This window comes from Rhamphochromis longiceps, linkage group LG5, assembly GCF_057381845.1.
Source record: "Rhamphochromis longiceps isolate RC_006_pf linkage group LG5, R_longiceps_female_GT1.1, whole genome shotgun sequence".
Taxonomy (NCBI): Eukaryota; Metazoa; Chordata; class Actinopteri; order Cichliformes; family Cichlidae; genus Rhamphochromis; species Rhamphochromis longiceps.
Window position 1 is genome coordinate 13,053,012 of NC_140561.1, and position 25,234 is coordinate 13,078,245.

At 40.9% G+C, this 25,234-nt stretch overlaps 1 protein-coding gene across 3 annotated transcripts in view; it reads right to left on the reverse strand.

The window, feature by feature from the left end:
* Positions 1–891: 891 nt before the first annotated feature.
* tafa1b (TAFA chemokine like family member 1b) overlaps positions 892–25,234 on the reverse strand; it is a 125,025-nt gene continuing 100,682 nt past the window's right edge. The window contains exons 3-6 of one of the 3 annotated variants that reach the window (XM_085405927.1): positions 23,988–24,128; positions 9,436–9,560; positions 7,021–7,112; positions 892–2,142 (exon numbers count right to left, since the gene is read on the reverse strand). In XM_085405927.1, the coding sequence (XP_085262053.1) occupies positions 7,086–7,112; positions 9,436–9,560; positions 23,988–24,128 (293 nt within the window). In that variant the 3' untranslated portion in view covers positions 892–2,142; positions 7,021–7,085. Of the gene's footprint in view, positions 2,143–4,812; positions 5,825–7,020; positions 9,561–23,987; positions 24,129–25,234 lie in introns of those variants that run through there. The other 2 variants (XM_085405928.1, XM_085405926.1) reach the window with 2 other exon arrangements.

Here is a 25,234-nt window from a genome sequence, read left to right on the forward strand (position 1 = left end):
ACAGTACGTCGTCGCAGGATGTATTTCTCCCAGACTCTGGGTCTAAAATACACACACACAGGGATGTGCGTGTAAAAAAAGACAAACGTTTATGGCAACAAAAAAGCACCCGCAGACAGGTCGTGCATATGCACAAACTCCTCTACTGTTTCATTTTCTTTAGTACAAGCTAAATAAGACTTAAGGACGGCCAATCCCAATAAATAGGAGAAAACAAAGACGGAAATGACCCATTCAGGAGGAGAAAGCAGTCTCTCTCTCTCTCCTTTACTATATTCCCTCATGATTCTGGCAAGACCACTGGGAGATTGATGTCTCTGTCTTTTTCATACCTTCTGTGACTGCTCAGCGAGGCACCGGGCTCCACGAAACTAGCCAAATTCCTAAATGATGAATGTACACTAGTGCATCCACTGGGACAAGAAATGAATCTAATATCTGCCGAGAGAGGAGGTTGATATTGAAAATCATCTGGAATTTTGCCTGGCCTGATATTGGAAATCCTTATTCTAATTGCATGAATGAATTGAATGCTCTGTTTTGATAAATCCACTCTGCCAGCAAGGGAATTGTATAAATGAAGCATCACAGATCCGTTTGTGTTTACCGCATGTGTGTGTGTGTGTTTGTGAGTGTGTCTGTGCCCGTAAGTCATTTTCATACCCGTCCTGTGCCGTTCTTGATTGCTTGTTTACTCAAGCAAAAACTCTGTTCACAATGTTAACATATAAAATAAATGAAACTCTGACGAGATCTTCCACCCACATATTACAACATATCAAATAGTCGTAAGAGGAACATTTTTCAAAATATCAGTCACCTTATGGAGAAATGGGAGGCAGCATATCAGTATAGAAAACCATTTTTATTTCTCATAAGGCTGTCCTGTAATGTACTTATAGCTACTGGGGGATAACTATGTTTCTCCTTTGTGACTAATACTTTCTCACTGTCACTTTGAATAAATCATCTCTCTGGTGTGTGTAAGAGGAACATCTACATTACAGACACTCTCACCCGTGACCACTCTCCGCTGCAGAAACGTAATTGTCCTATTATGGTCAGAGTTTCTCTGATGTGTCTGAGGGGAAAGGTCACAGGTGGGTGTTGCTGCTTTCTTTAGTGAGGCAGTTCTATACAGTGTTTTCCTCAGCTTTACTGAAACAACAAGCGCTTTCTGGAGTAACCAAACAACATTGCTGAATGACAAAAGTGAGCAGAACTTATTTTTATGATTCCGTTGTGGCTTTTTCCCCCAATGCGAAGCAGTCCTAGACACACCGCACCGTGACGACAGCCTCTGGCTCACGTTCAAGGGTTATTCAGGATTCCAACACGGGCTTGAAATCTGTAAATATATTTTTCAGCTTCTTGGATCTGTCAGCTTAACATGTAATGTATTTATATATGTGTATATATACACAAATTATCTTACATACAAAGAAAAGAAGTGCTCATGAATTTACACTGGGCATGCCCACCAATAAAAGTCAGAATGTTCGTCGTGGAGGATAAGCGTGAGGCCATGGGGTTGACCCTAAAGCCTCTCTGAGAGTCTTCATTAATCGACCTTTCTAGCGGTAACAGCTGACAGTTTCCTCGGTGCAGCCACAACAAAGCGATCAGCCTCAGGTAGTGAGTCAAATACAAATGCTTTCCACACAGAAATAAAAATAAACCGACGTAATTTCCCCCAATGTGCCCTCAGTTCCACAAATTCAGGTTCAGGTCTATGAAAGTTTGCCAACAAGTTCACCCTCAGATGGGCGGGGAGAACGTCTTCAAATTATGTTTTAACAACCTCTAAATAGCCCCTGCTAAGCTGCTTCAGTTCTGAATAGGGAAACAGAGTGAGGGAAGAGTAGGTCAGAAACTGGCCACAGCTGTGTGGAAGAGGAGAGTCACCAACATGGAGCTCATTGATCAAACACGGGATTAGTCTGGTTTCAAATCCTTGGCACCATGCGAGCAAAGCTGTTTTTATCTGGGTGGATATCCTTTCTATGGTCCCAGGTAATCCAGTCAGTAGCCGTGGATGTAATAGTTTTAGTCCATTCGATGAGAAGAGAAAGGGTACATGAGGGGAAGGAGCCTGGCGCTGAGCCCTGCAATGGGAGCTCTCTGTTAGGTCCTGGGATGAATCTGCAACACAGAGGAAGAAGAGGAGAGGAGAGAAAACACACATATGCTTAGATCGAACAAAGGCATACAAGTGTGTGAGGATTAGACCCCGAGGAATTGCTTCGTTCGCACGTTTAAAAAAAACAACCAAAAAACGAGGGGAGTCTTTTGAGCTGTGGAGGCTTTGTACAGCCCCGTCTCACCTCCTGATTTATGCTGTGACAGAAAACGGAAAAACAGACAGCTTATATGCTTGGAAACCACACTGAAGATGGAGGGTTATTTGGCATTTTTATGTGTACCAGGATAAATCAGCAAAATTCTTTGCATAGGAAACCCTGGTGTGTTTCCATGCTGTGCATGTCTGCTTCATGGTATAATTTTTAGCATATTTTTGCCTTTAACATTGAGCAGTTTTGCAGGCCCCCTCACAGCCTGCTGCAGCACCTTCATTTGAACCTTAATAGTCAGCCAGCCAATTTCAAACGACCTGATAAAATAACGTTGGCTTTTCTAAATGGGATTGGGGGCCCCTGCTGTGGAGTCTGAGCTGTCTCGCCATGACTCTGGTTCAGGGACTCTTATTCAGCCCCAGTTGCAGATCTGGACACTTTTCAATGCTCCGTTGTACAGCCTTGAGACTGCTATTGAAAGTCCTGCTTTTCAGCATCCTGCTCATCCTGAAGCTCAATAAAAACGGTGCGCACGATGTCTGCAACAGTTACAGTTGTCGAGTTCCTTAATCTCTTTTTATTGTCGCAACAAAAGCATGAAAGAGTTTCATCACATTTCTGACTTATGTTACTGCTTTAAGAGTTTACATTAAAGAAACATCATGTTTCTCGCGCACGGCGGTGCCAATTAGAAATCCCATAATCCTCTTCAACAAAGAAACACACTCATGGCATTTCCAGCAGTCTTGGCAGGTGGCAACCAGGTGTATGAATTTAATTATGGAGGGTGCTGTGTTGGACTCTGTAATCTCTAACTCACAGTCAGAGCTCCAGTAACTTGTACATGCCAGTAAGCAAGCCATGTGACTTTGTTAGCTGTCCTTCCTCAGTAACAGTAATGTGCACCTATATTCACTCATTCCATTTATGAGGAGGTCTTATGATTAATATCTGAAACCATACGAAAACATGTGCATCTGAAAATATAATGCAGTGCAGCCATAGCACCGACAGACTTGTTATTGACTTGACAGAATAATTGAATGCAGCGGCAAAGTAAGAATTTTAGCAGGCCATTTATTTCATCTTTGAGCCGTAATTCAATTTTGTTGCAAAACACCGATTTGACACCAGTTGTAAATGAACATCAGCTCATTTATGCAATTTTCAAGAGCCAAGAATCATCCATTATTCTGCCTTTCTTCCCAGCAGAGTGGTGGATTTTGTCTTCAGGACATTTAGTATTTAAAAAATATATATTTAAAGATTTTTTTCTGGTTTCTCTGCAACATTTCTGGCAGATACCTTAGTCTGGGGCAGATATAGACAGTTTTTTGTTGACAGTATTTCAAGAAAATCTGTAACGTGTCTTCTTTTTAAAACATATACCAGATATTAATGCATTATCTGTATAAACTAACAGTAGAAGGAAAATATATTTAAAATGTCAGCTGAACACAGAATTGTTCATTCCAAATAATGTTCATTTTAGCATCTATTTTATCCAGTAGCATTTTAATATTTTGTTTACTTCTTTTATAACTTATATGCGGTCAGTTGCACAATTGTAAACATTTCATGTAAAGAGAATTTTATAGATTTTACTTAAAGATGCAAATACAACTTCTGGAAAAAAGTAGCGTGTGAGTGGTAACAATCACACTGACTTATTTGTGTTTTAGGGATTTTTTTTTTTAATGCAGTCGTTAAATCGTCTGACAGGAACAGCAGGATTGATGTAGTCACCTTTTTAACTCTTTTGAATGATTCACCGCAGCTGTTATTATGTATGCTTTAAATAGCTACTCGGATTTAATATTTCCTCCTCCGGGTCTCTTTCTCTGTATAGATTCTCAATTTTTCCCAATGATTTTAAACACTTCCCCCCCCCCTCTGGGCTCATCTGTCCAGCATTTGCATATGTATGATCTACTGTCTGGTGACATATCAAAATTACCTCTGCCAGAACAAAAGCAGTAACAGGTTACACCACTGAGGATCACTTTCGGTCTGAAATGCAATCCACCAGAGGTTTGTTAGCGGGAAGAGAAGGGTTGTATGCAAATGTCGTCATTTCAACCCACATATGCATGTAAGAGCAACTAAAAGTGTCCTCTGTTCTTTTTTGTCCCCTTCAAGCAAACAGTGCAGCGAGCACAAGTGGAACGCTCAAGGATTTCCTGCCTGTTCCCATCTTTGCTGGCAACTTAGGTGTCTGCATTCTAATTTGCTGGGTGCATTAAATTGCAATTTGCTCAGACTTCAGTTAGTAAAAAGACCCAAGGACAATTGCCTTAACAAAAGGATTTAGTGCAAACACAGCCTACCCTTTCCCCTTTCTTGTTTAGTGCTGAACAAATCAATCATGCTTGCTCAGAAACCACTTGAAATAGCACTAAAGAGGACCCTCTGAAAACAGAAGACTCCAGACAAGAAAATACATCAAGATCCATTTAATGTGACATTGACAATGGATAAAGAAAAGCAAATGAACATAAATTAATCAGCAGCACTTGGAATGAACTCCTTCACCATTACTATGTACAAATATGTCATAAGGATGACAATCTGGGCACTTTTGGGAGTCTGAACCGCATCTGTCAGCTTAGAGTCTCATCCTTTAACAAAGTGGATATCTCAAACAATGCACTGTTTATGATTAGTTTATAATTTTTCTGTTTGTCATCGTGATGACATTATACAAAGCTGAAGGAGAAAGAAGCGTTGTCAGGCTCAGAGATGGAACGAATCATTCCTGGGTGAAGCTGGACTGTATGCGGCACGGCCGTTTGGAGTTCATTTTGATCAACTTCAGAGCTCGATCTCCCGATTTGACAAATTAGATGGTGAAGCATCTGCTGGCAGGTCACTTTTGCTCTCGGGCTATCTCACAGATGGGCTACATCCTGTCACAGTGTGTTATTTTGCTTGAAAAAGTGCCCTCTGCTCCTTTTAATAAGGGACTTGCGGCACACTGAACAGCAAGTAAATCATGTCAGACTAGCTGGAGATGGAACACACTGAAAAGTGTGAAAGATGGTGCTCCACTTAAATGTCTTTATACAGTTTAAACAACTTCTGTAGATGAATAAGAAACGTTTGCTGCAGTGTGAAATCACTAGAAAAAGTTCAAATTCATGGGATGCGGGATGACGCTCGTATTAGATATGTATCACATTCTCGCTTTGATAGTGACAACATATTGATATTCACTCTAGTACACTAACAATGAGGTTATTAAATGGATGTAATTTTTTTTCTCGCTATCATCAAACGGGGAGAAGAATGAATAAGAGAAAAGATGCTTCGATTACAGCCTCTCTCATTCTGCCTGTCTCTTTTAAGGTGTGTAATTGTTTGGAGGGAGCAGAAATGGATTGATCTATTTAGCCAGTGGAGCGGGTAATGCAGATCTATGGTGGGCGAGTGTTTTGGAAGGTGCTCCCCAGCCTCGCTCTCACTGTGACTTCCACAAACAATAGGGCCTGCCTTGTCTGCTGATACAGAACAGGCAATGAAGGGCTCCCTCTCTGAAAGACATAAGGAAAGAAAAGAAGAAACATGGGTGTCAGGCACTGGCTTTTTGCTTCTTGCTTCTTACTTTGAATGCCAATTTTTTGTGAACGATGATGATGATGAAGCCTGTCTTTGGCTGTACATGTACGCACGCCTGTCTCATTGTGTTTCACTTGCGCGTTTCAGAACCAAATAAAAACTTCTAGGTGGAACAAAATGACTAGGAAAAAGAAAACACGCCGCTGTGTTGTGAGTTTGGTGGCTTGTAAAGGAACAAATACAAATGAGGCAATTTGGCCTGAGAGGCAGGTGAATGAGGAATGTTGATTAAAAAAGAGAGCAGAGTGCAGGATAAAAGCCCTTTCATGTAGCCTGTGGGCTATGCTGTGTGCTGATAGCTGCTTCAACAAGACCCTCTGAGGGGGATCAGGACATCAAGTGGCCTCTGATAAGAAGCCACACAACGAAAAGGGAAGAGATCTGCCCGCCAGCCTCAGTTGTGCACACATGAGTGTACCCGTACAAACACAGACATATCAAACACATCAAACATGTGCGTGCATACACAACTAGGAGCACACACACATGGAGGAGCAAGTAGCATGTCACAGATTAGTGCCTAATGGGATTGGCAGACCGGTGCAAGGCGCTGTAATCAAACCCACACAGTGGCCGATAGCAAAAAACAGGACATGGAACAAAGGAGGCAATGAAAGGAAGAAGGACAGATCCTGCCATTACACACTGATCACAGACAGCAAGGTTCTGCTAAGAGGCGGACCCGACTCTGTGTGTGTGTGTGTGTGTGTGTTTCTACAGTGCTCTGTGAATGCGCTGCTATAGCATGCTGTATGCATATGTATGTTAAGCCATCTGCGCACTAAACATTTTACTGATACATGAGCCACAGTTTCTGTAAAAAACTTTGCAGCAACTTGCTTATTATTTATGCGTGCTCTGCCTGCGCTTGGTGATAAATATTTACAGTGGGTGGCGGTGCGATCAGTATTTGTGTCACGCCTGCCTAATCATGCACGGCATGTAAACACACACTTGATTATTTCGCACTGAGTATTTGGGTTAATGGGAAGTCATTGAACATGAGTTGGTCCCACTCCTACTGCCCAACACTCAAATGCATACAGTGATGTGAGAGAGACGTGAAAACATAGAAGGAAAAAAAAAGAGAACAGCTTAAAAAAAGACTAACCTTTACAGAAGCAAGAATGCAGCTCAATTTCTGTTGACGCATCCTCTGCATTTTGCTTCCGGAAGCTAAAAAGGGGAGTATGGCTGGGTGTTCTGCAAAGAGAGGGTCAAGAAAAGAAGGACACGTGTGTATTCGGTAGAAAAGCACCTTCAGGCCTGACCTTTTTACGCTCTTCTCTTAAGATTTTGACATTAGACCAAAGCCATGTTACAGTATAGCTTTTCCATCTTTTGTGCGCAGAAATTAACAAACTCGATTTCTGCATCTCAAGAGAGTAAATAAATAAAATAGGATTCACTGCCTCTACTTTACTGTGCCAAAATCTTGAGCCACCCTGCATTGCTTTATATTTTGTTAGGAAAATAGCTAATAGGTGCAATGATTTATTGAAATCTGCAAACATACATTTAGGACAAAAAAAAAAGCATTTTGTTTCTATGCAGGTATCCTTTTACTGCTCTGGCAATGTGACTGGGATCATTGTCATGCTCGAAAGTGAAGCTGTAATCAATCAGATGCTTTTCCAGATATTATTCCAACATAGATCAAAATCTGATGGTAATTTCTCTTTTAATAATTCCAACAATCTCCAACACCACTAAACCATGACAGAGCCTCCACCGTGTTTTACAGATGGCTGTGGACCCTTACTGTTGTGCTCATTGCTGATACATACTGATGATAATCTGAACCAAATTTGGATTCAGCACTCCGTAAGACTTTTCAGTTCAGTTCTTGTGCAATTTGGCGTACGCCAGCCTCTTCTCCCTGTTTCTCTTCATTAAGATCAGATTATTGACAGCCACACTTCCACTGAGACTGAACATTTCTGATGAAGCTTTGGTGGACAGTAGATCAGCTGAATAGCCAGAGGCATCTCTCAGGTCTTGGCTGGATTTCTTTTCCTATTTCTTAAGGACATTAGATACTGTTCACCTGCTTTTTGGGCCTGTCAGTTCTTTGTTTGTCCTCTACTTGCCTGGTGTCCTAAATTGTTTTAACACAATGCACACCATGTTGACAATAGCACTTTGGGAATGACCTTGTTGGTGCAAAAATATTCTATGCCTGTTAAACCGTGTTATCGTAAGTGTTTTTCATAGTTTTGACTAAAGAATTAGGAAGAAGTCACATGCTTTTGCAAAAGGCTGCTAGTCATAAAGTGTCTAAAGATATGATTTATAATTGGTTCTTTGCTAAGTTGTCTGCGATGTGGCAATATAATAATATAATACAGATGCGGTTCATATAATACTATTTGGCTGATTTATGAGTCAGTGTTAAGCGACTCATCCAAAACACAAAACAGAGAGCGCAGGTATAAGGGCTGGACTGGAGAATTAGTGAAAAAGAAATGTCAGAAAGCCTGCCCAAGACATTTTTAAATACCTGGCTCCTTTGAAGTGAAATGCAAAGAAATGACAGGTTGCTCAAGACTTTTGAACAGTACTGTTCATAAGATCATTTTAAATCGACTTTCTTCACATTATGCAGTGGGCTGCATTGATACTTCTAGATGCATTCTAAAGAGTAAACCAAGTACTGCACCTTACCTTGACAAGCTGGCAAGACCCCATTCGATCAACTTCTTTCTGAAAATTTTAAGCCTGCGATGGCTGTGAGGGGCCCCTTTGAAAGCTTTATGTCTATTTGCTGGCACATAAATCTACAGAGCAACCTTGGGAAGCCCCATGACGTCTAGCCTTCACTGGCTGTTCCCCGTTTCTCTACTATCACATTAGCCTCTGCTGCTATTCAAAGTCATTGTCACCAAGCACTGGAAGGGAGAAAGGGGGTCAATTAAGTGAATACAAATCAGGTGATCAACTTGTCACAGTGCTGGACTGCTGGCTTCGAGGACTAAACTCTGCATTATTTTTGCATACTGCAATCGAAGTGAGTGCGCAAAGCTGAAAAAGCAGTGGAGGAGCAGAGCAGCCATTAACTTTATGTCGTTGACAAGTGTGGCCTGAGGCAGATCCCACCTGTTTGTTTACCACCTGCTTTATATTTATTTTTTCACTACTATGGGCCATTAGATAGGTTGCTTACACTGAACAAAACCAACCTTGTTATAGAGAGGGCACAGCTTTTGGATGAATTTCTTTACAGTGCTATTTCAGCACATTTATATGGGTTTGAAAATCTGCGTTTCAATGTGTGCAGCAGCAGGCAGTTGACAAGTTCAAGAAAAACGATTAAATTTTAAGTTGTCTGGCTATATGCAATGCATTGTGTGGAAACGGTGTAAGTGTGCCGTGTCGTATGGTTGGTTAGGTGTGCATTTCTACTCGCAGCACAGAAATGACAAACACATGCGTGTAAAGTATGCGTAGAATAGCTTCTCTGTATTATGAGAGTATGTGTGTGCATGCAGATGTAGGCAGCTGAACTTAAGTGTGTGTGATTTCTCACCCTTGTGGTCTTGATTTTGTTCCCAGAGGAGCACATCCATCCAGAGTTGTCAGGCAGAGTCTTACACTCTTCTCCCTCCAGACACGGTTCCATCTCACACCACCATTTCCCAATTACAATGGACGCTGTGAAAGATGAGCACAGACACATAACAAAGCAGCATTAGTTTAGACACATAGTTCCCTGCCCTCCAGCCCCGCATCCACTCATAAACTGGACTTCTCTTCTACTTGAAACATGAAATACAGAAGGAAAAAGAAATAACTAAAATGGGAAAAAGATTTATTTGTGCCTGCATGTGTTTCACTTCAGTACAGCTGTTATTGCTGGTTCCCTCCACTCCTCTGCTCTTTGTTTCACTGTGTGTGTTTCCTCTTCATTGTGTGATCCGTGTGCAAAGTTCCACACACAAAGAACAGAGCGGGACAGACAGTGACTTTAAAGTAAAGACAGCCACAGCTGAGGTGGAGAACAGGGAAAAATGAGTGTTTAAATAATAAGTCAAGTGTCAAAATCACAATTGCTGGGATTAAATCTGTAACATATGTACTGTATGTACATATGATTTATCACAAATCCCATTTCACTCCCCTGTGAATGTAATATTATGTTCTCTGTTTGCATTTGTTTCATGTATCATGTTCAAAGTACGTTACTCATACCTAACTTAGTGGAACCATAGTGGAATTTTCACTAAGAATGAAATGAAGTCCTTGAAAAGGCACTGCAGGCTAGTAATGGTAATGACAAGACTTGAAGAAATGGAAGCAGGATGCATTGAAAAGCAACAAATTCAGTTTGTAAAATGTGGGGATAAATCACTGTTTAAAGGACTAATTAAAAAAAATTGTGTTATTTTCAAGATTGTGTTTTTCAAATAGGCATGGAAAGCATAAAATGTATAGTAACATACAATTTAAAAACATAAGGATTAGTATTCGAAATGTGGGTGGAATCGCACATGCGGAAAACTCCCACACAAACATATTTGGTGTGCAAATTATCCACACAGGCAGAATTGTGAGCACTTACACAGAAGCAGCCACACATTATATTACGAGCATCTCCAGAGGAACATCCAGCAGTGTCTCTAAATGAATATTTTTCCTCCTCTTTGGCCTCAGAGCAATTGTATTGTTGCTGCATGGGTACTTTAGCTGTTGACAATAATGTCTTATACCAACAGAAATTAATCATTATTTTGTTTTGATATAGCTACATTGCATGAAGGGGAGCAATCTCATTTTTAATCAAAACTAATTGCCTCTCATCAACTGAATTCTTCCTCCAGCTATTTAACAAAAGCAAATATGTTCTCATCTTCACAACAAGATGTCTTTCCCTCCCCTTTTCCCATTCCTCTTTCTCTCTCTCTCTCTGTCTGTAGGTACATATATGTTTTGTTTTTACCCAAAGTATATATGGCATGTTAAAGAGCACCATACATGCACTTTCTAACAAGCAAATCTTTTTATGTAGTAATTATGGTAAATGGTAAATGGCCTGTATTTGTATAGCGCTTTACTAGTCCCTAAGGACCCCAAAGCGCTTTACACATCCAGTCGTCCACCCATTCACACACACATTCACACAGAGTGTTAAAAAATTACTTTGTTACTTCTTCTAATTAACTTACTTCAGTCCATATGTTTTTATAGTTGCAAACCACCAGCCTCCTGGGTGTTTCATAGCTTCTGCGTCACTGAGCATTATAGTGCTTATACCATTGCTACTTGCCAACAAACTGCCATATGTAAAAATGCCATATGTAATACAACTAAAAATATCAGTTACTCATTTTCAAATATAGCTCATTTTGCTCTACGCTTCCACATTAAAATCCCTCCTGGTTGTCCCAAGTGCAATACACATTAAAAACTGCATAAATGGGTTTTTCACTGAGAAGCTTCATGTCTTTTGTTTGAGCTTGTCGTTGGTGGTTACACAAACAACTCTAGTTCTCGCGAACTTACACTGAGGCTCAGCTATTCCTTCCTTTGCCTACGCTTTGATACATGGATTAATCAGGTTACTAAATGCTAATCTTAACCTTACAACCAATAAGAATTTTAAATGGCCATCATCTAAGGCTGCTAAATTATGGAATTTACTTTTCTTTTATTGAATAATAACAAAATCACAAGTTCTTCGCTTGATCTGATTGATTCAAGTGGGTGTGAATGTATCAAATTGATTTTTAAACATAAAAGAAAATACCAGAACCAGCCCAAGCTGTAGTTTAGATTCAGTTGAGCATACGGGGTAACATCCTTCCCTGTGCATTTTATATAGTTTTGTAGTATTTTTGTCTTCTAAATTTTTAAATTCCACTCTAGGTTCCCACTGCAATTTGAGTGGGAACCTCTCTTCAAGTTACTGTAAATCCCAGCACAAATCAAAACCAGTCTTTCAAAGTCAAGCTGTGATTCATTTATTAACCATGAAGTTTGAAAAAAGAAACTTTTTGTTTTTCACACTCCTCCGTTAGAGCCTTCTGACAGAAAAAGTTAAAACTTCAAAGCAGGTTTTCAGATGACAAGTGATCTCTTGTCCCAACAGAATTTTTGCAGCATGCACTGTGCTTTCTTAAATTCACTCTTTAAAGAGCATCTTTCCTTTTATCTTGTTGACGCAAAGAGGACGTGAAGGTCAAATTATTGGGTAAGTACAATGAGTTAAAACTGTATCATTTAATTTTCCAAACCTTGTTTTTTTTTCTGAACCATTTGGAAAATATACTTTTTTTACCCTCCAGCATGTGTTGCCAAGGTTACAGACCAACCACCAATCAATTGTGAGCATGAGCAACATGCCGTCTCTACCTGATGGAAGAAGACTGTTAAAGTGCCGTCCCTCACAGCACAGAGTGTGCTACAGTTCAGTGTGAACCAACACACACATACATATACACCAGAGAGAGACTGGACCACTGCTGTTCAGTAAACTCACCATGTTATGTTGTCTCCTCCTTCATTTTTTTCCCTCCATGAGCCCCAAGAATACTAAATACAGGAACGAGAGCATCCACTAACCGGCTGTAAATTCTCCCTTTGGCTTCCCCTGTGGCTGTTTACCTTATACACTAATTACATGTTGGTCCACCATAAACTGTGCTTCCTTATCTTGGCTTTCTCCGTGTCTTAAATATTCCCCATGTTTAATTATGTTCACATTGAGCTGTTTTAGGTGTCAAATCATAAGTATGCATGAAGCCTTCATTAAGTTGCAAATCAGAACTAGACTTGAGGAGATGTGTTTAATCATTTCTACTGAGTGATGATAATGTGCCGTGGTGTTACCATTCTGCTAGTCCCATCCCGTCACTCCAGAGAGTGAACAGGAAACCAAAAAGTTGTTTTTCAATACCCCAACAACCCAGGAGGATTTATAGCCAACAATGTGAATGCTGAGTTCACTTGAAATTGAAGAACGGTAAAGGAGTGCCTGGCAAAACAAAAATCAATTCCTTTAAACCAAACCAGGAAGACAAACAAAAAACAGGAAAAGGCAGAAAAAGAAAGATGAATAAAAAGAAGAAAAAACAAGGTGGGAGATTAAAAAGCTGCATCACATGAGAACTGCTTAGCAGTGAATTGACTTTCTTCTAACCCTGAAATGCTTCCACATGAAGTAGATTGTTCATACAGCAGTCTAAAAAAAACGCATTGAATGCAAAAAGTTTTTCTGTTTTTTATTCATCCCTCAATTTTCCTTTCGTTTAGGGGCAGCTGTAGCTCAGAAGGTCAGTGGCTTGAACCGTGGCTCCTCCAGCGAGGATGTCAAAGTATCCTTGGGCAAGCTGAACCCCAAATTGGCCCTGATGCATCTATTGGAGTGTGAGAGGGTGTGTAAATCTTAGACAAAAGCGTTCGAAGGAATAAAATGAAGTGCTATGGGGTGAATGAGGCTTGTGGAAGGCAGCAGTTTGAGCACACAGCTGGAGCAGAAAAGCACTATGCGTGTACCAGTCCACTTTATTAGTGACTAATGTAAAAATATGCAGTGTTTATAATTAGGGAAGAGCCATAATTCTAGCTGACTGTTCGCACTTGTTACTTGTTGATTATTAATGATTTTTTTTGCTAATTTGTAAATGGTTATTATATTGAAGAACATTTAGTAACACTGATATGAGGCCTCATTTTCAGTACTGTACAAAAGTCTTAAGCTACCCCTCATTTTTTATATTTCGCCAAATTAAAGAACATTTTCAGAAAGAAACTGATTGAATTGCCAGCCTGTCATTGTGAGATGAGGACTTGGTTTACTTTGAAATCCATCTATAAGTTTCAGTTTATCCACCCATCATTTATTTGCCTTTTGGTTTAAAGAGCCAGACTTTATTGCAATTCTTAAAGTGGTCTTTACTGGGTTTCCTGAAGGGCAAAGGTTTTCTTTTGACATTGGCAGCTTTTTCACTCATTGTACCATTTTTAGAAGATTTTCTTTGCCTGTTTTTTGTTTGCTTGTTAAGTTACTTAACCTTAATCTATGAATCACTCAAGAATAAATAAGGCACCTTGCTCAAGGACTGAATCAGTTTAGTGTGTAACAGACACTTAAATTGTATCTTAGTCACTCTGTTACTTGTCACAAAAACACACAATTTCTTTCCATTCTTTAGTTGAACCTAGGAAAAATGCCAAAGATCAAACAGTTGGACAGGTATAAAATAGTGTTTTTGAAACAACAAGTAGAGGTAAAGAGGTATTAGCTGAAAACCTGGCATATATTGTCATGGTGTGCAGTGGGTTCTTAAAATTTTTTGATGAAAGTTGTAGAGGACGAACAATGACGCAGCAGGACTAAAAATCTACAGTAGAACAATATAAGAAAGTCTGAGAGATGCATCTGACCCTTCAGTTGGTCTACTTACTGTTCAGTTAAGCTTCAGCAGAAATGGTCTCAGCTGAGGGGTTTCTATCAAGAAGCCATTCTTCAGGAAGGGAAACAAGTAGAAAAAGCTGATGTATGTCAAATTACACAAAAATCTGACTGAAAATCAGTGGCAACAGGTATGACTGAGTGACTAATCAAAATTTGGCATCAATATTTATGGAGGAAGTCAGGAGAGAGGTACAACAGTGAGTGTCTACATCCACCTGTAAAACATGCAGTGATGGGAATAACAGCATTATAAGTAACGGCGTTATTTTTTCAGGAACGAGTAATCTGACTAATTACTATTTCTATCGTTACAATGCCGTTATCATTACTAACAAGAAAATGCTGTTTTTCAACAAACAGATGGTTGAAGTTGTCTTCAGCTTACTGCACCTTATATCAGTTGCACGGAAGTAGCTGAGCTACGTAAGTAATCTGGATGCTACAGCTTTAAGCAGCTGCGCACGCTCCCGCGGGCGGCAATCACTTTTTGGCACAACACCTGGAGCTAAGGGGCAAAACAATCGCATGAATGCTGCTGTTTGACTGAGGAAGAATAAAGTAGTCGTGGTAATCCAATCACACGACCACTTCAAGATGACAAAGCAACAAGGTGATATACACCAGTTTTTAAATAGTGTTGATAGGCCACGTAAAACCAGAGTCATGATAAACAATATATACGCGCATTTTTTCCTCAATAGTTTCGTCAGTTTACTGTCTAAGGACAGCGCTAGCAAGCACTCTCTGCTTATGACCAAAAATAAATAAATAAATAAAACAAAACAAAAAACAGTCCTTTCGTGTTGGTGAAAAAATATACATTAAACATGTTTGTGGTTGTTATAGTGAAAAATATAACTTTTTCTACTTGGATTTTATGTTTTTTGTCAAATTTTAGATCAGTGGTGTAAATATAGTATATCAACCATCAGTCATGTATGCCTCCTCAGCGCTGAGCTTCTTAGACTTGTAGAAACTCTGTTTTTGCCTTAAGTTACTTCCATGTATGTTTGCATATCAATAAACTGCTACATGCATTTCCGATTTTCCTAGCAATATAAAGAAATGGGTGGCTAAAAGTAATGCATATTATTGACCTTTCCTTCCACCTTCAGTTTGTTTGTTTGTTTAGTTGCTTCATTGTAAGCTCTTCTGTAAAAGACTTTTTAATGCTAAAATCTGTGCTTTTCATTTGAACTCTCTGATGTTCTTCTAACGTTAACTTAAAATGACCCTTACTTGTTTTGGATTGAACTTGATTGAAACTACACATGAAAGCCCACGGGTTTACATACTGAACTTGGACAATCTATTTCATATCTGTTTTTTTTTACTTTAAAAAAAGCCCCTTTCACTCAATAATTTCCATGTTGTTACATTACAAACATCATTCTGCATATTGAACTTCCAGTGTAACCTTCAATAGTCAGAATCATCTTTTATGTGTGTGTTTATGTGTGTTTTAAAGGAGACAAAAATTGTCTGTGCTCACATCCGTGCATCTTATTTTACAACAGATTATTGTTTGAAAGCCAATCATGCTCTAAAATAATGTATATTGAAACCTTCAGTGAAGAAATAGGTACAGTGATTGAACATAGAGAGAACGCTGCCATTTTTGGGTGTATCACTGCTGTGGATTAAAAATGTATTTAAAAACGATGTACATGTAGTGGACATGTAATTTTACCTTTGTTTTGAGATCAGCTACTACATATGTATATATAATATGTAAGGATTGAGGTATTAGAAAAATAATTGCCAACAAACTACATAGACATTGATAATTCTGGCACCTTAGGCATGTATTTTTTTTTCATGGCCTTGTTGTTGGCACTCTTTCTTATTTTGCACTCCCTAGCATGCTCAACCATTCTGTTCTGTTCATTGAGCCTTGGACGAGGAGTATTCACAGTCACCAACAACTGCTTCAAGTTATAATTTTAAGTATCTTTCGCCATTCTTTAGCTTCAAAATAAATTTGTCAGCCAGAGAGAGTGCTAAAACATATCAGCATATCAGCAAACTGAAGCAGTGGTGCAGGGCTGTGGTAAAAAGTACACTCAACAAAAATATAAATGCAACACCTTTGTTACTGCTCCCATTCCCCATGGGATGGACGTAGAGACCTAAAATTCATTCCAGATACACAATATAACCATCCCTCCCAAACAGTGGTCACAAATCAGTCCAAATGTGTGTAGTGGGCACATCTGCCATATTGAGATAATCCATCCCACCTCACAGGTGTGCCACATCAGGATGCTGATCTGACATCATGAGTAGTGCACAGGTGTACCTCAGACTGCCCACAACAAAAGGCCACCCTGGAATGTGCAGTTTTGTCTCACAGCAAAATGCCACAGATGCCACAAGCAATGAGGGAGCGTGCAATTGGCATGCTGACAGCAGGAATGTCAACCAGATCTGTCGCCCGTGCATTGAATGTTCATTTCTCAACCATAAGCCGTCTCCACAGGCGTTTCAGAGAATATGGCAGCACATCCAACCGGCCTCACAACCGCAGACCTCGTGTAACCACACCAGCCCAGGACCTCCACATCCAGCAGGTTCACCTCCAAGATCGTCTGAGACCAGCCACCCAGACAGCTGCTGGAACAATTGGTTTGCACAACCAAACAATTTCTGCAAAAACTGTCAGAAACCGTCTCAGGGACGCTCAACTGCATGCCCGTCGTCCTCATCGGGGTCTTGACCTGACTCCAGCTCGTCGCCGTAACAGACTTGTGTGGGCAAATGCTCACATTCGATGGCGTCTGGCACGTTGGAGAGGTGTGCGCTTCACGGATGAATCATGGTTCACATTGTTCAGGGCAGATGGCAGCTGAGAATGTCCCAGTTCTTGCATGGCCAGCATACTCACCGGACATGTCACCCATTGAGCATGTTCGGGATGTGCTTGACGTATACGACAGCGTGTACCAGTTCCCACGAATATCCAACAACCTCGCACAGCCATTGAAGTGGAGTGGACCAACATTCCACAGGCCACAATTGACAATCTGATAGACTCCATGCGACGATGTGTTGCACTGCATGAGGCAAATGGTGGTCACACCAGATACTGACCGGTTCTGGGTCCCCAGACCCCCAATAGCGCAAAAAACTGCACATTCCAGGGTGGCCTTTTGTTGTGGGCAGTCTGAGGTACACCTGTGCACTACTCATGATGTCAGATCAGCATCCTGATGTGGCACACCTGTGAGGTGGGATGGATTATCTCAATATGGCAGATGTGCCCACTACCACACATTTGGACTGATTTGTGACCACTGTTTGGGAGGGATGGTTATATTGTGTATCTGGAATGAATTTTAGGTCTCTACGTCCATCCCATGGGGAATGGGAGCAGTAACAAAGGTGTTGCGTTTATATTTTTGTTGAGTGTATATTGGTATAGTTATTCCACCGCACAGACCACCTGATGTGGAAGAGTCACCATCTCTTAAAAAGGCACTTTATCATAATCTTAATTAACATCTTGACAGCTTCTCATCTTGCAATAAAAGTAAAAATTTAATGAGCAGTGACTATGAAATACATCTTATTAACGTTCATGCTTTAATTTATTATTGCCATCAGTATATTTTTCACTGTATGAGAACAACAATGGCTCAAGAAAACCTCAGAAAGCGCTCTTAATGACATGTCTTTACACCAGTAGCACAACGAAAAAATAGACAGTCCCAAGCCCAGTGGGAACACAGACACTACATGTACACGGCTGTGCACCGGCCAGGACATCTGGCTTTGACCTTGACCAATGGAGAAGAGGGATCTCTGGGCTGGGATCCATGCATCACTCTCTGGTGACCACTGACCTCCAACAGTCGTTTTACTTAACTGCTCTCTGTGCAGTCGTCAGCATAGAGGGTATAACCTTTGTTCCAACATCAGCAAACTTTACTCCTCCTCTGTGACGGTTGGGGAGTGAAAGGGGGGGGGAGACTTATGCTGGGCCACTGTCCGAAATCCTCCTTGGTGGCCATCCATTAATTTTCAGATCCATCTGTTTACAAGATGAACGCGCTGAATGTGATTTAAAGTACCATTACAAATTAAAACCATCCTCGCATATTACCATAAAATAGCTGCATTAGGGTGTCAGCGATAACAGATGGTCTTCGAATAATCAACACACGGACAGGAGGGGTGTTTGATTCAAGATGTCAGCGATGTAGCAAGCTGGAGTCTTTAGCTTTGATAGACAAACAACTGAGAATGGGACTTGATTGAAAAACATGAAGCGATGGACCTTTTTACAAGTGCATCTGTCAGATCACTGTTTGCGGGTTCGGTGATGGATTGAACTTGCTGACACGTCCCTGCCACGTAGCAGAATGTTTGAACACCTTGGCGAATGAGGAAGAAAATTGATCCCTTTCTGTGTCAAAATGTGAATACGTGTCTCTAGGTTCAATGAATAGTTAATGTTAGTCACTTGGTAGACTTTTATAAAATTAATCACAGCAAAAATGGCAGCTTTCCGTTTCGTGATCTATCTGTAATGCGATGGCATCCGGTATTTAGAGTTTGTGTGTTTTTCCCTTTATCTAAGTTAACCAGTGCTCTTCCAGCACCCTGAATATTCACCTATTAACAAAAGAAAGATCCAATCAATCATGCATTCATATAATCATGCACACAAGCAAACAGTTGATCAAATTATTCCCCTCTCACATTCAAAGAATTAGAAGGACTCGCTTTCATCTTAATGAGACGGAGTTATAAATGCAAGTATTTTGCCACAGTGAAGCACTGGAAGGGTCACAGGAGCATGAAACAAATGAAGCAATTGTATAATTATGCAAGGATTGAGACTTGAACCCCTGAACCTGAGGTCAGCTTCAGATAGTCATTATTCTACATTAATCTTTGCCCCTCTCTGAAAAGAGAGAGCCAAGATTTGATTAGCTATTCAGAAAATATTGTTTAGCTTTCTAATCATAGCTTTAGTGAATTTCTGAATTTGTAATTCACCCTGGCACAGCAGCACCTGCAGACCAAAAGTCCAGGGTCTCCATATTTTTATTCTCAGCACGTGTTTTAAAACTCAAATTAATTCTCATAAATGCTGTAAACTATTTTTCTATGATGCGTCTCCATTTCACCAGTCAAGTGAAACTGGAAACCTCCCAGTTACAAGTACAAACATCCATAAAAGCCTAACGCAGAAATACTGGCAGGTGCTGGCCGGTATTACAGTAATGCTGGTTAAAACTATTCCATTTATGACATAACTGGCATTAAATTACAGTATTTAATAACTTCCACTCACTATCAGTACTCTATTTTACAAGCAATGCAGTATCTAAATATTTCATTTCCATGTGTCTTAACTTAAATGTGCAGTAAGTGTAACTCTGTGGTTCTGTCAGTGAACGTGTATATTTTTATTTCCATTTCTTTATGTGGGTAAAAATTCGACTGCTGCTCCCACACAGGTGACATAGATCTCGCTGTGGGTCCCTTCTCTCAGCTCGCTGTGGACTTGTTACTCTGATAGTGAGACCAAGGAAGGCGATGCCATGTTGCTTAAAAAGCTGAGAGAAGTGGTTAGAGAAGGAAGAAAACTACAGTGACCTTTAAACCTCAGCTCAGGGTCAGATGCTTTTCCTTGCAGGTTACAGGTTAGAGCCTAATCACATCATCAGTGCTGTGAGAGCTCAGTGGGATGTGACAACAGTGTAGGAGAAAATGTTCTTCGCAATCATTATCTTCACTCCCCCCTCCCGGAAAAAACATATTTTTTTGACCCAGGAGGATTTCAGTGTTTGTTAGTCTTGCCTTGTGTGCGTTATAGCAAGAGAAAGATGTTTTTGTTGTACAGTACACTCTAATATGCTCCTTCTGTCCATACCCTCGAGCTCTATCTGCAGCAGGTTCGTGTCTTGGCAACCACATACAATTACAGTAGCAGGGGGTCTGTGAAGCAGTGAGACCTGAACTGTGGGAGCTGAGATTTTATAACGGGAAGCCTTTGCTGTTCTTGGGTGTCATCAGGTTGGACTTTGCTGTCCATGCAACCACGTGTAGTAGTCAGTCCTCGTTGGCTATTTTTTTGTAGGACTATCTTTGCCAACAAGGATGTACTTTGTTTGGAAAACAACCACCTTCCTGCTTATATTGACACCAGCCGTGCTTGTGAGAAGATGCTATTGATTTAAGAGTGTATCAAAGTACCCATGTTAATCTACTGTGTTTACTAAAAAAAAATTTTATTCAATTCACAAAGTATGTGAAAAAAAGAGAAAAACTTCAGCACTTACTGTCCCTTCCCTCAGGTAGTCCCCCCCAGGATGTATCTCTAATGTACCATGACAACCTGTTATGCTCGACTCTACACGCCTGCAGCCAAACAGAAGGGTTCATTCCCCACCAGTGATCAGCAGCGAGCGGGCATCTGGGTGCGTCTCCCGCTGAATGAGTGTACCGCTACAGCAGCAACACGACAATACACACGTATGCATAATTAGGCGTCAGCATGCATGTGTTTATTAAATGGGCGCATATGTAAGTGTGTACTCGGGTGCTTCGGCTGAGGGCTTACTTGTCTCATACACGGGGATAAAGGCAGCGGTGCAGTGATGAGCTCCTAATCTGAGTGCATGTGATTGGTCCGGTGAGGCTGGAGAGATATGAGCGTTTGACTTGTTAAAAGGGATGTTCTTCACTTGGAGCTTCGTTGGCCCTGACATAACTGGGACATAATTCTCCTTGTTAAAACTAATAATCAATTCCCACTATGAGGATAATCTGACAGTAGACCCCCAGTGAGCGTGACGCAAGCTGTCCTCACTTCCCCATATATTATTAACAGCCACAACGGTTACCAGTAGCAACTGAGATAACCCCATGTAGCCCCTCTCCACAAGTCAGTAAACACTTGACAATGGGACTGATCTTCACTGTGGGCTTTGATGCTGGAGTTTGACGCTAATGACCAATAATACAGAGCGCCAGAGAGACTGCCTGTTTCTGCAAATTTGGCTAAAAATAAGGAAGTGTTCATTCCTCCGGGCTTTGTATGTGTGTCCAGACTAAATGACCTCTGAAGGTTTTGACTTATATCAGAACACTAGCCGTTCTTTTTATATGTTATTATGTTTTTTTGGATTTTTTTTTTGTGTGGATATATAACCTGTGTATGGTACAGTGACAGCAGGTGTCCCCCAGGGGGTGGCAAGATGAGCAACATCGTTCCTCAACTGGATGGAACATTAATAACATGAGGACCTGGGGAGAAAGCTCCATCTGGGCCAGGCTGGTGCAATGCTGAAGGGATAGGCCACTGACTCCACAAGTCTATAATCCCTCACATAGTGCACTGGAAGCTCGCTGGGGCAAGTTGACAAACACGCAACTTTTCCAGATAATCGACACCCTTGAACGAAGTGACCTCCTCCTTCCAGTGTCACACTTGAAAAAGAAATAAAAAGCTCAATTTAATGGTGTTTGTTTGTCAGAACCTGACACTTTTGACTGCAAACGAGCTCTCATGAATAATCACATAATTATTTTGCGTGCCCTTCAGCCTTATTCCCTGGTAGGTGTTAAATAAATAACACTGAGCCGGATTCACTTTCAAGCAGGTGAAAATTATCCAAGTAGGGAGGCGAGGCAAGATAAAGGAAGTAAAATTATTAAAAGGTCAGGTCACTACCACTCAAAAGGGGCAGCGATGCTCAATATTGTAGTAGTGCAGCTCAGTGACTTGTCATTTCCATTTTTTATCACCACCTCTTCTGTAAGTGCTTGTTAATCAATACACTAACAACAAGGATTCTCTCACTGTGGGAGCTTGAAGCACAGAAGCATGAAGTGTTTACACCAGCCCCTCTTCTTCACCCCGGTGTCTCAGTCTGTACTTTTTAAAAAATACAAAAATTATATCTTTGTCCAGCTTTGGTGGAAAACTTCTTTGGATTTCCTCATCTCGGTGTAAAAAAAACAAACAACTACTACAAAAAACCTCCCCCAAAAACCTGAGGTTGTATTCACATTTTACACTGCATTCAGCTAACATTTTTTATCTTAATGTCCAGGGTGTAATTTGTAGTTGCCGATAACGAAAGGTCTCAGTCTGACATTAAGGTTTTCAGGTATTGTACGCTGCTGGCCTTGGATAGGAAAAAAAGGGAAAGAATCTTCATTAATATAAAATGATTGCCTTGTCTGCTAGATGCTGCAGAGGAGTGGCTCCATTTCATATCCAAAGATCTTTCTGAGTTTCAGCTGTGGCTGACTAATCTTGTGAGGCCCACTGTCCATGCCTGTCTGGCCCCCCTTTGTAATTTAATGAAGATATTTTGGTGTCACTTCTTTGCGGGAGGGCAGACACATGACTTTGATCGTAAATGAAGGTGAAGGTTAAAAGATCGAAACTGAGGAGCCACAAATGAGCTGCGTTGAATTAAGGGGCATCACAGTTCTGTCTCAGCAGACTTGTGATTTCCTGTCAGCTTTTTCCCCCTTTTTCTCTCCATGGAGCTGCCGATGCCTGATTGTTTTTCTCGACTGAGGTAATTCAAGTGCACTAGCCTGGAGCTTCCCTGACTTCTGTTTATTAGTCATTCATTTCTGAGATGCCTTGGGCAATGCGATCTGCAAATTTCTCTCCATTTAGGAGTTCTGCAGGCCAACTGGATCATCGTCCAGATGCCCAGCAGCACTGCACTACTGGGTTCTTAATAGTTAAACTTAGTTTTGTCATTTGAGAGTGGAGAAATTGTGTTTGAATATACTGTATGCCTTCATCTGAAGTGCTTATTAAAGCCTGAGTCAGACTTGAGATGGTAAATCTCACATTTGAAACGACTTTTGTATGTATAAGTAAAGTTCAGTAACAGAAGCTTTCTTAAGTAATAATAGCAAGTTCTCACAATTAAAAAAAAATATGTAGAAACTGTATATTTATCCTTTTACTTCAGCAAAAATGCAGAACTTTAATCAGTCAGTCATCCACCTCCTCTTATGTGGTCTAGCATAAAGTAGTGGATTTATATCTAAAGTTGAATTTTTATATGAAATTTGTAACTTTTAATGTGATATAATTCTGCAAACTAAATTTGTTAATCTCCTAATTTGGCTGATACTGACTGTGGCATTTTTACTTTTTGAACAAAAAAATCTTCACCAGAGAATAATGTGAGTACCACAAATATGTTGCTGCAAAATGAAGCAGATCCTGTCAGCTAGGCGAGGCAGGCGACCTGAGCTGCACTATGTCATGCACATTAACCTCACTCTTTTCGTGCCAAATCCCCCAAATTGGCAGTCTAATCAAGCCCCAGAATTTTCCTGTCGCTCCCTCTGATGCGTCAGTGCTGCACCTGCCCTGCATTGCATCCTGCTCTTTCAACCCCAGCATCCACCTGTTGGCTAAGGGGTTTGTTTACTCTTCACTCTCTATTTGCATCATATTTGTTATCTTCCCCTGTAAGAAAGCAGTCGTTTCAAACGTGAGCTGTCTGACTGAAATGCCACACATGTAGGACACATGCTCTCTGTACTGTCTCTGGATGTCATTTATACTGGGAGAGCGCAGGTAGTAGTATATCTGCTAGAACAGGTATCAGACGGACAAGGACTGTCTCTCAGAGGAGCATTTATAGATAAGTTTAAAACACGTTAGATGTTCTCACCATCCACACAGGAGGGTTTGTTGCGTGTCGTTCCGGCCACTTTCCCCGGTAAACAGGAGCACTTGACTGTCTGAGAGCGCTCCTCGATACGATTCTTGTTACAGCATCGGTGGGCAGCAATCACCTCGCACGTACCACCCTCTGGAGAGAGATTGAAAAGACACCCTGTCAGTAAATGTGAGATGTTAATAAGAAACGTTTAACAGTAAACTATCTGAAGCAACCATGTAATAAGTGTCCTTAACTCACTGCAGTTTGAACTTGAAATCACAAACGAGCAACAACAACGCAGATAAAAGATGGACATCCTGTATAGGGAGCTGCAATACAATCACTGGGTACTTCTACCATAAGTATATGAAGCAAATTAGCCCTCAAGGCATCTCAATAACGCCATCTAATTGCCTCTTACTTGGTGCTGACTGTTCTCACTTCATACCAATCAGCACATGATTGACTCTGATGCCAATACAATAAGCAATAGTACACTAAAGCAATAACTCCAAAGTATAGGTGACATCAGTCGTGACAACTGCTGAACAATAGGTCCCAGTCTGACAAAGGGGTATGTCTGTGGAAAGCGAAGGTGATAAGCACATATAGCAATAGTAGGCCAAAATAACAATAGGGAGGGTGAGGGGGTGATGGAGCTGAGGGACATCCTAAAATGAGTGAGACAGACAGAAAGAGAAAGCTAGAGGACAAGGTGTGTCTGGATACCAGGGACTTGGCATACCGGTGAGTAATGAGAGAGCCACTGGAAGTGCCCCCTTCACACAATTATAAAGCGTGGGGCAGCCAGCAGAGCTGCAGGAGAGAGGCCCTCTATCACTGCTCTCCCTTTTCCTTACGCCCCAGGAAAAACTCTTTATCTTCTTTTGACAGGCACCACAACAGACACCAGCGTCCAGCAATTAAACTGGAGCTCATCCCAGGACAAGGGGAGAGGAGAGGAGAGTTTAACTTATTCTCTCCAATATCCAGAATAGAACAGATAGAGTGCAGAAAGAGAGGGAGACAACCAAATGCCACGTTTAATCTTGTCTGTGCATTATTTTTGTGGCGATATGGCTTTTTAAAGAGGACATCCTGCTGTGCTCAGACGATGCACTTGCTTCTGCTGGCATGACAATCACCGGTGTGTGCGTGTCTCTGGCCGGGCTGGTTGTGCAAATGTTTGAAATGGCTCGGGTCATGAATTACAGAACTGAGTTCCCAGCAGCCTAGACAAGTTTGGCAACAGTTTT